Source organism: Babesia bovis (assembly GCF_000165395.2).
Source record: "Babesia bovis T2Bo chromosome 4 map unlocalized Chr4_1, whole genome shotgun sequence".
In the NCBI taxonomy this organism is placed as follows: domain Eukaryota; phylum Apicomplexa; class Aconoidasida; order Piroplasmida; family Babesiidae; genus Babesia; species Babesia bovis.
Window position 1 is genome coordinate 1,132,023 of NW_026261571.1, and position 11,852 is coordinate 1,143,874.

General features: G+C 39.8%; 4 protein-coding genes across 5 annotated transcripts; 2 read left to right on the top strand and 2 right to left on the bottom strand.

The window, feature by feature from the left end:
* The first annotated feature begins 41 nt into the window (after positions 1-41).
* BBOV_IV009070 (Tubulin GTPase domain containing protein) lies at positions 42-1,618 on the top strand. Its single transcript, XM_001610779.2, has one exon. It carries the CDS (start codon positions 82-84, stop codon positions 1,576-1,578), a length of 1,497 nt encoding a protein of 498 aa, XP_001610829.1. The 5' UTR covers positions 42-81; the 3' UTR covers positions 1,579-1,618.
* A 56-nt stretch (positions 1,619-1,674) lies between these two features.
* BBOV_IV009080 (SNF2 N-terminal domain family protein) lies at positions 1,675-7,509 on the bottom strand. Its single transcript, XM_001610780.1, has one exon. The coding sequence runs from the start codon at positions 7,159-7,161 to the stop codon at positions 1,972-1,974; it is 5,190 nt and encodes a 1,729-aa protein (XP_001610830.1). The 5' UTR covers positions 7,162-7,509; the 3' UTR covers positions 1,675-1,971.
* A 1,178-nt stretch (positions 7,510-8,687) lies between these two features.
* BBOV_IV009090 (uncharacterized protein) lies at positions 8,688-10,282 on the bottom strand. The gene is made up of 9 exons (XM_001610781.2): positions 9,873-10,282; positions 9,760-9,839; positions 9,611-9,724; positions 9,379-9,577; positions 9,221-9,343; positions 9,113-9,185; positions 9,006-9,077; positions 8,847-8,967; positions 8,688-8,810 (listed from the first exon to the last, which is right to left on the bottom strand). The coding sequence occupies exons 1-9, from the start codon at positions 10,260-10,262 to the stop codon at positions 8,723-8,725; spliced, it is 1,260 nt and encodes a 419-aa protein (XP_001610831.2). The 5' UTR covers positions 10,263-10,282; the 3' UTR covers positions 8,688-8,722.
* Positions 10,283-10,431: 149 nt separating this feature from the next.
* Positions 10,432-11,809, top strand: BBOV_IV009100 (Thioredoxin family protein). Of its 2 annotated transcripts, XM_051767730.1 has the most exons (6): positions 10,432-10,620; positions 10,657-10,805; positions 10,841-11,340; positions 11,376-11,494; positions 11,531-11,646; positions 11,680-11,807. In XM_051767730.1, exons 1-4 carry the CDS (start codon positions 10,457-10,459, stop codon positions 11,406-11,408), a joined length of 846 nt encoding a protein of 281 aa, XP_051623679.1. In that variant the 5' UTR covers positions 10,432-10,456; the 3' UTR covers positions 11,409-11,494; positions 11,531-11,646; positions 11,680-11,807. The 2 variants fall into 2 exon arrangements, with proteins under 2 accessions (XP_051623679.1, XP_001610832.1); XM_001610782.2 differs by having other exon boundaries at positions 10,841-11,494; positions 11,680-11,809.
* The last annotated feature ends 43 nt before the right edge of the window (positions 11,810-11,852 follow it).

The window sequence follows — 11,852 nt, forward strand, 5'->3', positions numbered from 1 at the left end:
GTATCTCAATGAAATTATAGTATCTTTTCATTCCATAAAACAAAAACAGATTCATTCTGAAACAGTCATTATATATTAAATATGAAAGATGTTCTAAGTATTAATATAGGTCAGTGTGGAATACAAGTGGCAAGTTGTTTTTGGGGAATGTTTTTTAAGAATTTGAAGTTAGACTGTGGTAACCTTCCCCCTGATTGGAATGATGTAAGAAGTTTTGTATTGAATACAAATGTAAATGTACCATCTTTAGATGCTTCTCCGGATGCTTACAATGATTTTATAAATAATTTGAAAGCAAGATGTATACTAATTGATACTGATTTGAGCACCATAACTGAAGTGTTGCAAAAACAACACCACTGTCATATAGATAATGAAAATATTGTATGCGGTACAGAAGCCGCAGGAAATAACTGGAGTGTTGCGTATTTTCATCACGGTCCACAATATCATCAAACAGTAGAAGATCTGATAGATCACAACCTCGAGAAATGCGACAAGACATTCCAATATTTTAACATAACATTTGGACTATCAGGTGGCACTGGAGGCGGTTTAGGCAACTACATTCTTGATATCCTGAGAGATAATTACTCTAAAATACATCGAGTATGTAACGTGGTGACACAAGATAGTATGGCTGCCATTTCACCCTACAACACCCTTTTTTGTCTAAACCACCTGAATGAAGTTGCTTCTGTGACGAATTTGTTTTCAAACGAAGCTCTTAGTTATCATGCCATGCAGAAGACGGCACACATAATTCGTGAATCTTCTAGAAATGAAGCGAAAAAGGAACATGGGTTTAGTGGAGAAAATGAGATCATAAGCAAACACATAAAAGATATAAGTATGGCTAGTGTTAGTGAAAAGTACCCGAGCTTTAGTATGAGTTCCGTATTAAATACATTGATACCATTCCCAGAGCTTAACCTTGTCTGCCCTCAAATGGTTCCGGAGCATGTATATCGTGACGGAATGTCGACGGAAGGATTGATCAACGAGTTACTTAAATCACAGCATCGCATATCGCCAATTGATCAAAAAATAAAAAACGCGCCAATAGCAATGGCTATCTATGGTGATTTTGATTATACTTCACTGAAGTACATTAAAAGACTAAAACTGAAGCACAACATGATTGGTTGGATGAGAGATGGTATTCATGTATCTTTATCGGGTGTTTCCTCTAGAAATACAAAAGAAGACAAACCTGATGGAATGTGCGGCATGTCTAACGATTGTGCTATATCCTCATTTCTAGGTAAATCCATATCAAACTTCGAGCGTCTGTATTCAAAAAAGGCATTCCTACATCATTTCAGCGATACACTCGAAGATGGAGATTTTTCATCAGTGAAACATAATATGGAGTCATTACAGGATGTTTACACCACAATACAGAAATACATGGTTCCCTCTCACAACTTGCTTGATGAGAAGAATCTTAAATCATTGGGAGTAGAAATGAAGGTGGTTAGCGATGCGCCTTGTAGGGACCCATGGAATAATGTACCAGGGAATTTGGTAACGAACAAACGCCATTGGTGGGAACTCAAGGGAAGGCCTTTAGTGTAATAATGTACAAAATATCGACTCTATGGCAGTAGACTTAGAGTACACGAAAAACCTTATAATATAAAGACATAGTAGCCTAAATATCTAGATTTATTTATAATTAAAATAACATTAGGGAATCAATGTTTTATCAGTTCACTGTTAAAAAAAGAACAGGCGATTAACTTACATGAAAGGGTGTAATGTGATAAGTGACCCCTCCACAGGATTTGTATATAAACAATGAGATCATCCCAGCAAAAAAACAAATCGTTAAATTGGTGTTTTGAAAACCAACTTTTCACGAAGAATTATATATGTAATCTTTTGAAATACATGGCAACAGTGAATAAACAATTGCAAATTGGGGCCAAAATAACAGTGCCAACAATGCGTTCCACCGTCAGTAACAACTCACTGCGGTTCCTTTTCCAATTCCTCCAAAGTCAGTAAAGTGAATTTCGAGACGAATCGCCAGCAGGCAGACTTAAGTTTTTGGCCAGTAGCTTGGTCCTTGCATTGCTCCACAGCTGCATTAATGTATAATCTGATTTCTGGTAATGCCTCTTCAACCTCTTTCAAAAATTCGGGGCCTTTTGGATCCTGATCCTTGAGTAACTTGATGCGTTTGAGTCGGTCCTTTCCATTTCTCAAAGTCCATTTTACAGCTGCTGGATAGTGTTCACGCTTCAATGGTTTTCCCATAGTAATGAGCATTTCGATATTACTTTCATCATCCTCATCCTTACCAACGACAGAGTCATCGTCGATGTTCAACTCTTCAATCTTTTGATTCTTTTTTGCAGTTTGCTGCGGAGCACCGATGAAAACGGGTAGGTCCGGCAGCTTTGAATTAACAAGATGATGTCTTACATCGTAAAGTATCTTAAGCAGTCTCTGGGATTTCAACTTTGCCTTCTCATGCTTCATACCTTCTAGTGCCCCGACACAATGTGTCTTATCATTGCAATATAGGGTCCAGTATCCATAACCATGGATGTGAATCATCTTCAGCAGGTTTACACAGTCTTCTGCAGTCCACGGGTCCTTCGCATCACTAAATTGTTCCATCACTTCAGGCGGCAACTCCAGTGTCTTGTCAGAGGTGGCCCAACCAGGACCCGCCTGTGAACGGCCCCAATCTTCCAGGCACTCTAGAAGCTTCAGCTTCTCAATAAACTCCAGTGGAGCTATCTTAATATCACCAAGTTCAATTGTCTTGAATGATCGGGTTGAACGCTTCTTACCTGCCACCGTATCCGGAACAATTTCACCATTCTCATCGTACGTCATCTCATTGATCTTCGTTTTACACATGTCAATCAAGTTTTGACACTCATTGAGTATAACCCTAAGATCAACCTTGACCAACTTAGTATCATCACGAATATCTGTCAATCTCATCTCTGGTGCACCGAATTTACCCAAAGACCGGTAAATCTTTACCTTGTCCTTTACTGTCAGGACTAACTTACGCGACCGCTTTTGACCTCGTTTCTTACCGTTCTTCTTATCGCCTCCAGATTCATCACCATCCCAAGCCTTAGATTCACGCCTAGGCTGGAAGTCCACGTCGGTTTCATCATCAGAGTAGTCATCATTATCCATGCCTCTCATATCCTTGTTTCTAGTTCTACGTGGACCCTGGACCATTAATTCTTCTTCTTTCATCTTCTTCAGTTTAACTCTCTCCTCTAGAGGAATTGTGGCGTCCCAGAATTCCTTATTATTGTCGGCATTAATTCCCGCTTGTTCTTCTGGAGGTTCGTATCGGAATTCTGTGATATTTGTATATGTGCTGAGAAGGTCCGAGGCTAAGCCATCATCGTTAGTAACTTCAGCTTCTTCCAAAACCTTATCCAGATCGATATCAATATTTTCGTCCTTAGGCACATCCTGAGAAGTAACTGTCTTATCTTTGCTCCAAAGTTTAGATGCTCCGAATTTGAGAATTTTAGCAAGTTCTTCTCGCGAGAACCCGCACTTGGAATTAGCATCATCCAAAACAACAGCATTACCTTTCTTGTTTAACCCCTGCACAACAAGGGCATCAAGTACCATTTTAGTTTTGGCACGTTCCAAAATGGTTTGTTCTATAGAGTCTTTAGTCACTAGCCTATATATTTGAACGGTTTTAGTCTGTCCGATACGATGGGCCCTGGCTTCAGCCTGCAAATCGTTTTGAGGGTTCCAATCACTGTCATAAATAATAACTGTATCAGCCGTAGTAAGATTGATACCCAAACCACCAGCTTTTGTAGAAAGTAAGAAGCAGAAATCATCACTATTGGGGTCATTAAAGTGGTCCATTGCCTTCTTTCTCACCTCTCTGCCCATGGTTCCGTCCAAACGTTGGTGTTTGAACCCTCTCATGGTGAGATACTCCGATATAATGTTTAACATGCGTACCATCTGTGAAAAAATAAGCACTCTGTGGCCACGTTCCTTGAGTCGAGCCAATAATTTATCCAGCAAACATATTTTACCACTACCATAAACCAAACCTTGTAGCCAACTTTGTCGGTCTACGGGTTCATAGCAAAGGAAAGGATGGTTGCAGACCTTCTTGAGTTCCATACATATGTTTTGCAAGGAAGATCTTGAACCTCCACTGTTCTTTGCGAGCTGATCGTAGTTACGAGTTAATATGTTTCTGTACCACTCCACTTGCATGGGTGACAATTCAACCCTAAGAATGCGTTCCACCTTGTTTGGCAACGATTTTTCCACATCTTTCTTCACTCTACGCAGCACCATTTCGTGTAACTCTTGCTGCAGTGAAAGCAGTTGTTTCTGTTTGTTTTCTCCAATGGCTGCGGCATTTTCAACATCTGCGTATCTCCTTCGGAACTCTTCGTAATATGGGTATATCTGGGGATTGATGAAATGTAGCAACGTCCAAAGCTCTTCGAGGTTGTTGTGTAGTGGCGTACCACTGAGCAAAAGCTTGTAGTCTGCCATGAATTGCCTGAGCTCGACAAATCGTTTGGAATTTCTGTTCTTCAACTGGTGTGCTTCGTCCACAACCATGAGTTGCCATGAAATCCTACGTAAAAACTCAAGGTCCACCGCTGCATTGATAATTGAAGGTGTTGTAACACAAACGTCGCATCTATAACGTTCCCCCTTTCCTGGTACATGCACTCTTGCTAGTTCAAAAGTCCGAATTATTTCACGTGCCTTCGCATTACCATAGTAACATACTACGTTGGCCTGAGGAAGCCATGTTTCAAATTCTCTCATCCAATTATCTATGGTTGATTGCGGAACAATAACCAGATATGGTCCAATGAGGCCTTCCTTGTACAAGAAGTGTCCGATCAGCGTAATCGTCTGGACTGTCTTTCCAAGACCCATTTCATCGGCTAGCAGAACACTCAAACCGCGTTTCATTCTGTTTACAATCCAGTTAACACCGATAAGTTGATAATCCCTTAGCTTCCGCGTTTCGTGATTAGCCAAAAATGTGGGTGTATCGTGATATGGTTCGAATTTTGTTAAACTGAGTGAATGTGTGTTCCATGGCATCTTTTTCGCCATCTCTCCGCATATACGATCCTCTCTTTCACGGAAGCTTTTAATGAGATGATCAAACCCATGCTCAGTCAAGACCTTCTCATCTTCATATGTACACTGATCATATGTACAGCTTCTCCATTTGACCATGTAGTAGTCTACACCACTATCTTCATCCACATAATGTGTAACGATCCTTTCTGCTTTGAGGGCATCCTCATCTATTCTTTTCTGCAGTTCCACATCGATGTTTTCATACTCTATTTCATCAGGTGTCAAAAAGCGCGCCCGTTCTTCACGTGCTTTCATTTTCTTAATATAATTATCTAGCCTTTTAATACCCAGATAATCTTTTAGTGAACTATAAACATCCCACGTGTTATGTATATGAGCATATCCTTGCCATTTAATTAGATATTCTGTTTCTCCGGCTTCATTAACTCGGTGATCAATAACACGATCAATTCCGCCTAGAGTTTCAGGTAGAGCGCCTTGTTGTTTTTCTACATATTCATCATCGCCGTCATCTTCATCCTCTTCTCCGCTCCACGCCTCATGTTCCATTTCAGCGTAGTTAACTCTCCTCTTTCTGTTACGAAGGGCAACGGAGCCACCATCGAGATCACCAAGGGTATCCGAATATTCATCATCCGAGTCCTCATCTTCGTCTTCATCACTGTCATCATACATTACGTAATTGTTCTTAGAATATGGATTAGTATTGGATCGCTGGTGTGATTTTCTCGTTGTTGTGTTTGTCTGACGCCTTTTCCTTGGTTGTTTAGGGATTGGAGGTGCTGTCCTGGTAACGGATTCATCCCATGTGTCTGCATCGCTTTCTGTATATTCAGCATACAGTGAATTTTTAACCCTTGCTCTTCCACTACGTCGTATAGATCCTGGGTCAAGGTCTCTAACCGATCTACCAACTAGGTATTCATCATCACTATTTTCATTCTTTCCATCAGCCGAAAAGAAATCGTTAACAACGCTCTTAAAATCACCATCATCTTGTTCATATCTCGATATCATCCTTCTGTGTTGTTTCTTTTTGGGTTGTTGTGCAAGTGCATCGAGCATTTGTGTAACATTTTGGAAACGGCTGTTGGCTATTTTGAGAGCAGGTATTCCTTCAATGGCATTGCCAACCAAAAGTCTGTTTGGTTGCTGATAATACATCATCGGGTTCATCTGCATATTCATTCCATATGGATATGGCGCCTGCATCCCATATCTCATGGGGAATTGCCCAGTTCCAGGTTGTCCCGGCTGCATCGGCTGTTGCGGTGTCCCCTGAGGTTGTTGTTCTGTTTGGTCTGACTCTGTTGTGAGATTTTCAGCACCACCATCCTCTTTTTTAACGCCTTCTTGAGTTTCATTAGCAATTGGTTGTTGAGCTGGGTCACCATTCTCCTCCTTGACATCAGTCTGAGCAGCTGGATTTTCCTGCTTAACATCTGCATTATTCTGTTGATATCTATTTAAGTATGCGTTGTAATGCGGAAGAAATTTAGACATCATTGCAGCTTGGTTATTTGCCATCATTTGTTGATGCATCATTTGCTGATTATAGACACCCATAGGGTAATACCACCCGGTACCCTGGTGATGTTGTTGCATTCCAGGCTGTTGTCGCATCATATTGGCATACTGCATTTGCTGAGGTTGTTGTGACTGTCCCTGCTGCTGTGGCATCTGGGTTTGTGCTTGCGGTCCCATGTGAGGTTGTTGTTGGTGACCAACCGGCTGCTGCGCCTGTTGCGGCATTTGTTGTTGTGCCTGTTGTTGACCTATTTGCGGCTGCTGTACATGTCCCATTTGTTGTTGCTGCGTCATCTGTTGTTGTAACATCTGTTGCTGCATCATGTGTTGTGGATGCATTTGGCCCATCATACGTGGGTACATGTACTGCTGCTGATAGTACATCTGCTTTGGATCGGCCTGTTGATATCCCAACGGTTGATTGGCCTTGACAGTTGGTTGCTGGACTTGCTGAGGCGACCCACCCTCAAGCTCTGTTTTAACCGCAACATGTGTCGGTGAATTTGTTGGCGCCGCCTGTCGTGTATCATCCGCATTGGAATCCATTTTCCTATGTTTATTTATTTAAAAAATCCAAATGTGTTAATAGGAGATGTCTTCCTCGGATCTTTCTGAGCGTTTAATAAAATAACAATCCCAGCGCCTACAACCGCCAAAAAAGCACCCTGCTGTTGCGTGTGTAGGAACATATCTACGCTAAAGCGCAATTTGAAGACGCATAAGCGTCGGAAATCCTACTGGGGCCCGTGTTGAAACAACGCCTTACACCCTTATAGTATGACGCGTGAATCTATATTGACAAATTACTTTATTATTGATTTTGAGTCATACAAGGGTTGTCTAAATGTATTTCTACCGTGTTTTAATTGTTTTTAATTCAGCAGGCTTGCTGCTGGATTTCGATGTGACTCTCAGCAGAATGTAATATTGGGTGGCCCTCGAAGAGTTGCCTGTCTCCGAGATGTGGTGTCATACGACGTTAAGCGGCTTTTATAGTGGTTGTGCACAATGGGAGGCCAATTCTGTTTTTTATAAATGTGTAGATAAGTCCAGTAAGTCGTGTCTCAACAACGAATGTGCCGCGTCGTCGTACATCTGACCTTCCGCGCGCGTTGTCTTTATGCAAAGCTGTTTTAACATACTGTCCATATTTGTGTTGGAATATCATGACAATACTATTAAACAATTGGATAAAACATTAACAACGCTATACATTGATATCCATTCAATTTTTTATACTGTGGTGCGCGCTTTGCATTTAGCCGTGTGCGCAGTTTCCGTAATGTGTTACTCGGCCGGTACACCTTTTATGTCATTATTATTCGCTGTCGGAGTGGATGATCCATTAGATTGATTTCATGTTATCCCGTTACATGTATATTCTTGAATCAATGAATACTAGTTGTGGACGCCTATAAAGTAATAGACACCGCATACTTGACCTCTATTTTACAAGTTATATTTAATCATTTGCAATCATAATGAACAAATCTCTCTTTTTACACACGACTACTGATTGATAACCATGATTGTGCAACCTTTTATGTATTTTTGGTGATGAATTTAAAATTTTCATCGTGTGTTCCTTGAAGTGCATGCTCTATAAATATTGAATACGTTAGTTTGCTATCTCATTTGATTTTTTGTGTTCCCGTTCTATTGGTCAACAATCGTACAAAATTGAAGAATATATTTAACAATCACCTAGTGGTGAACTTTTGATATTTAACAGAATGTATTCGTATTAGTGAATATCTTTTTTTGTTGCCGTCATGTTATTCAGTAACGTTATTTGGACTGTCTTTGGTCGATCAATGTCTATATTTGATAGTTAACAAACGAATGGATGTATTATTACGCTGTACATATTACTTTTCATTGTTAAGATGAATATTATGTTGACATGTTGGTTTAACAAATGTGTACGCTGTGAGATGCGTTGTTACGTTTCGTACATCCGTGACTATCAATCGTAGGTAAAGCATTGCCATTCAACCATATTTGGCGTGGTATATTTTTGATAACATGATAATGCTAATACACAACAGTTATAACAAAGAATTAATTAGAATAGCTGTATAGTTCCTAGCGAAATTGTAATTTCAAGTTAAACCATGTTGATGGCATCTCTGAAATGCTTCCAAATGGGATGGTTCGTATCCATATCTTTTATTTTTAGCTTTACTTTCGTTAATCTACATCGATATATTGACAAGATTAAATATACATACCTTACAACCTCAGTATACATGTCAGCATATTCGTGAAAGTTATTATAATGTATAATTTTTCCGGTGGCCAAATAGTATTTGATGATATTTTCATCATCTCTTAAATAATGCGCCCACGTTCCTATATGTTGAATTAGGTAAGAGCTTTCCACAGCTTACCTTTTTCGGTGAAGAGCACTTTTGCTCTCTTTAGATCTGTTTCAAACAGATCGTCAACAATAATTAGCATTTCTGGTGATTGCTAAAACCGAATCGAACGAGCTTACCATTTAATGGTCTTTCAGTAAGTAGGTGATATAACAGCCGTTCCCAGTTAACAATGTCATTAGGCTCCACAATCTAATACAGTTATATGTATAACAAAATTTTCATACCGTTTTATCGAATAGCAGGAGTATAAGTTGCCTAGTATCAAGTGATTTTTTCCGCTTCATGGCGAAGTGCATACTAGGTTTATCCATAGCTGAGTTGTACGCATGCATTGTTATGTCTTCTTTCTACAACGGCGTGATAGAATCTCCTATTAACTTACTTTAGGCTTCCTATCTGACAACATCGCCCTGTACTTTCTCAAGTAATTCACATTAGGGTAAAGTTCAATGAATTCATCTAACACTTCCTTTGATTTCAGTGTATCCGTGGTATTCGCTTCAATATATAATCTAAACAATGCTTCATTTGGCAGTGACTTCAACTCCGCATATGACTTGAGAATATGTTCCAATTCCACACTGGAGAATAGTTCAACATACAATAAAACTTACATATAGCTGTTTGATAATGTAGCGTCATAGTTAGTTAATGTCTCCGCATGATTCACAATCCACTTGTAATATTGTGCTAGATAATGTTTCTCAAGATTCCACTCGGCGCAATTCCTGGTGGATGTATAACGATGATTTAATGGTGGTACCTTTTGATTTGATGCATCATTTCATATATATTTCCATTTGATGCCTTTATACGTGTAGCATGTGTCATGATTAATGGTCTCTGAGTGCTATGTGTCTTATAAGTAAGACATACAAGGAACGGTGATGTACTTCCGGATATGGAGAGGAATTTGTGAAACATATCATCATGTGCGCTATCATACGGTTTTTTATCATCTAAACATGACTTATGGTCCCTCTGTAGTAGATGTATAAATGCAAGCATGAGATCTTCTGCGATATGGCCTAATGGCGGTATGCTTCTAAGTTGTATTAAAATGATTTTTAGTGCCTCATTATGTGCCCAAACTGTATTTTCGCATATCATGCGTTTTGCCAAATGTATCAGTTTAGCATTTGTTAGCTGTTTAATGTGTCTGTAAATCAACCCGGAAGGTCTAAAGGCCGTAAAACCAGATTCCTTCGTTTGTGTTTCTTCTTTCTCCGTGACGCAACCTTCATCTTCCGAGGGTGAAAGGATCATTTTGTAGAGCGAATTTTCAATTTATAGTGGCATTGACAGCTACAGCGAAGATTCTTCGTGGATAAGATCCCTTCTGCATCAACCTTATACACACCCATAACCATGGCATTTCTTTAGATCTTCTACGACTAGATATTTTCGTTCCATTCTATAAAAAATACTTAACAGCTGTATTAACGTAGTGTAATGATATAATGTATTCCATGCGTGTTTTCCTATTGGCCACGGCCTTCTTCCTCTCAGGGGCTCGTGGTAACTATGGCGATAGCTCTAGTCCCGTTAAAGTATTATACGCTTCTTCTTTCGACAATGCAGTTGCTAACGACGGAGTATCTTTAGTCCAATTTCTCGATGATACGTTTGTTTTATGATACATATGAATGACATATTGCAGTTTTGACAGTAGTAATTTTTACCGTCAATATGAGACTGTCGCTACTTGCATGAAGGATGTGGTCAATGTTTATGCTGTCAAGGATTCATCCGTCATGGCTCGATTTGGGATATCTTCCTTTCCTTCATTTAAGGTATTCCTAGGTCGTGGTATGTGATTGTATAATTTCTTTTAGATATTTTAGGACCTTCTGCTAAGCCTGATGTGGTTGATTACAATGGCAAATTGGCTGTGCCTGATCTTGTTACCTTCACTATGAAAAATGTCAACATACATGTTAATAAGAAGGTTCGGGCTTCTATTCAAAATGCTGGACCCACTGCTTCTACTGGCAAGGTGATATCTCTTACTGATGCTGAATTTGAACGCCTAGTTGTAAATGATAGATCGAACCAATGGTTGATTTTGTTTTACGCTCCTTGGTGCCGTCACTGCAAAGCTTTTCACCCCGAATGGGCTCGCATGGCCCAATCTTCGGGCAAGGTTAAAGTTGGTTCCATTGATGCCACTGTCTACACAGCATTGGCTGCGCGTTACGGCGTGAAAGGCTTCCCTACTATATTCCTTTTCCCTCAGGGTGTGAAGAGTCCTACTACTGCGATTAGATACAAGGGACCTCGCAAAGCGGAAGACATATTGCAGTTTGCGAAGAGTTACTATCGTAACATGGGCCCACCGGTAAAGGTTGATAGCGTTTCTGATTTGAAACAGAGATGCAGCAGGCCTTTGTGCCTTCTATTCTTCATACCTGAGACTTCGATGGATGAACATTTATCTACTATATCTCTCGTCATGGAGAAGCATTCCAGTTTACCATTTGAATTTTGCTATACTACAGGTTTGTTTCATATAACTTTGTTATATATTCCTACAGCCGGAAGACATCTTCAATGGGAACGAGTTTTGGGTGTTTACTCCACCCCTGCAGTTTTTGCGTTAAACCTCAGCAAGAACGTATACTCTGTTATGAGGAAAGAGAAGCTTACATTTGTAGGTTGATTCATTTATTCATAGACGTTTCAGGATAATGTTAAAACGTTCGTATCAGAGATTTTATCGGGCCAGTCTAGTGCTATAACACTGGCATTATCATTTGAGGACAACTCAGACAGTCGTAACGAATTTTAACAGCTGTAGATTTAGCTGCATTTATCAGATTAGTTAGGATAGTGACTATGATTGCCCTAGCCCATATT

Bases quoted from the DNA above. Each gene is read 5' to 3' on its own strand.
- BBOV_IV009070 (XM_001610779.2), top strand. From the start codon at position 82: ATGAAAGATGTTCTAAGTATTAATATAGGTCAGTGTGGAATACAAGTG.
- BBOV_IV009080 (XM_001610780.1), bottom strand. From the start codon at position 7,161: ATGGATTCCAATGCGGATGATACACGACAGGCGGCGCCAACAAATTCA.
- BBOV_IV009090 (XM_001610781.2), bottom strand. From the start codon at position 10,262: ATGATCCTTTCACCCTCGGAAGATGAAGGTTGCGTCACGGAGAAAGAA. The intron at 9,344-9,378 runs GTAAGTTAATAG...ACGCCGTTGTAG, and splicing joins TGTCAGATAGGAAGCCTAAA to AAAGAAGACATAACAATGCA. The intron at 9,078-9,112 runs GTAAGCTCGTTC...AGCAATCACCAG, and splicing joins TACTGAAAGACCATTAAATG to AAATGCTAATTATTGTTGAC.
- BBOV_IV009100 (XM_001610782.2), top strand. From the start codon at position 10,457: ATGTATTCCATGCGTGTTTTCCTATTGGCCACGGCCTTCTTCCTCTCA. The intron at 10,621-10,656 runs GTTTGTTTTATG...GACATATTGCAG, and splicing joins GTCCAATTTCTCGATGATAC to TTTTGACAGTAGTAATTTTT. The intron at 10,806-10,840 runs GTATGTGATTGT...TAGATATTTTAG, and splicing joins TAAGGTATTCCTAGGTCGTG to GACCTTCTGCTAAGCCTGAT.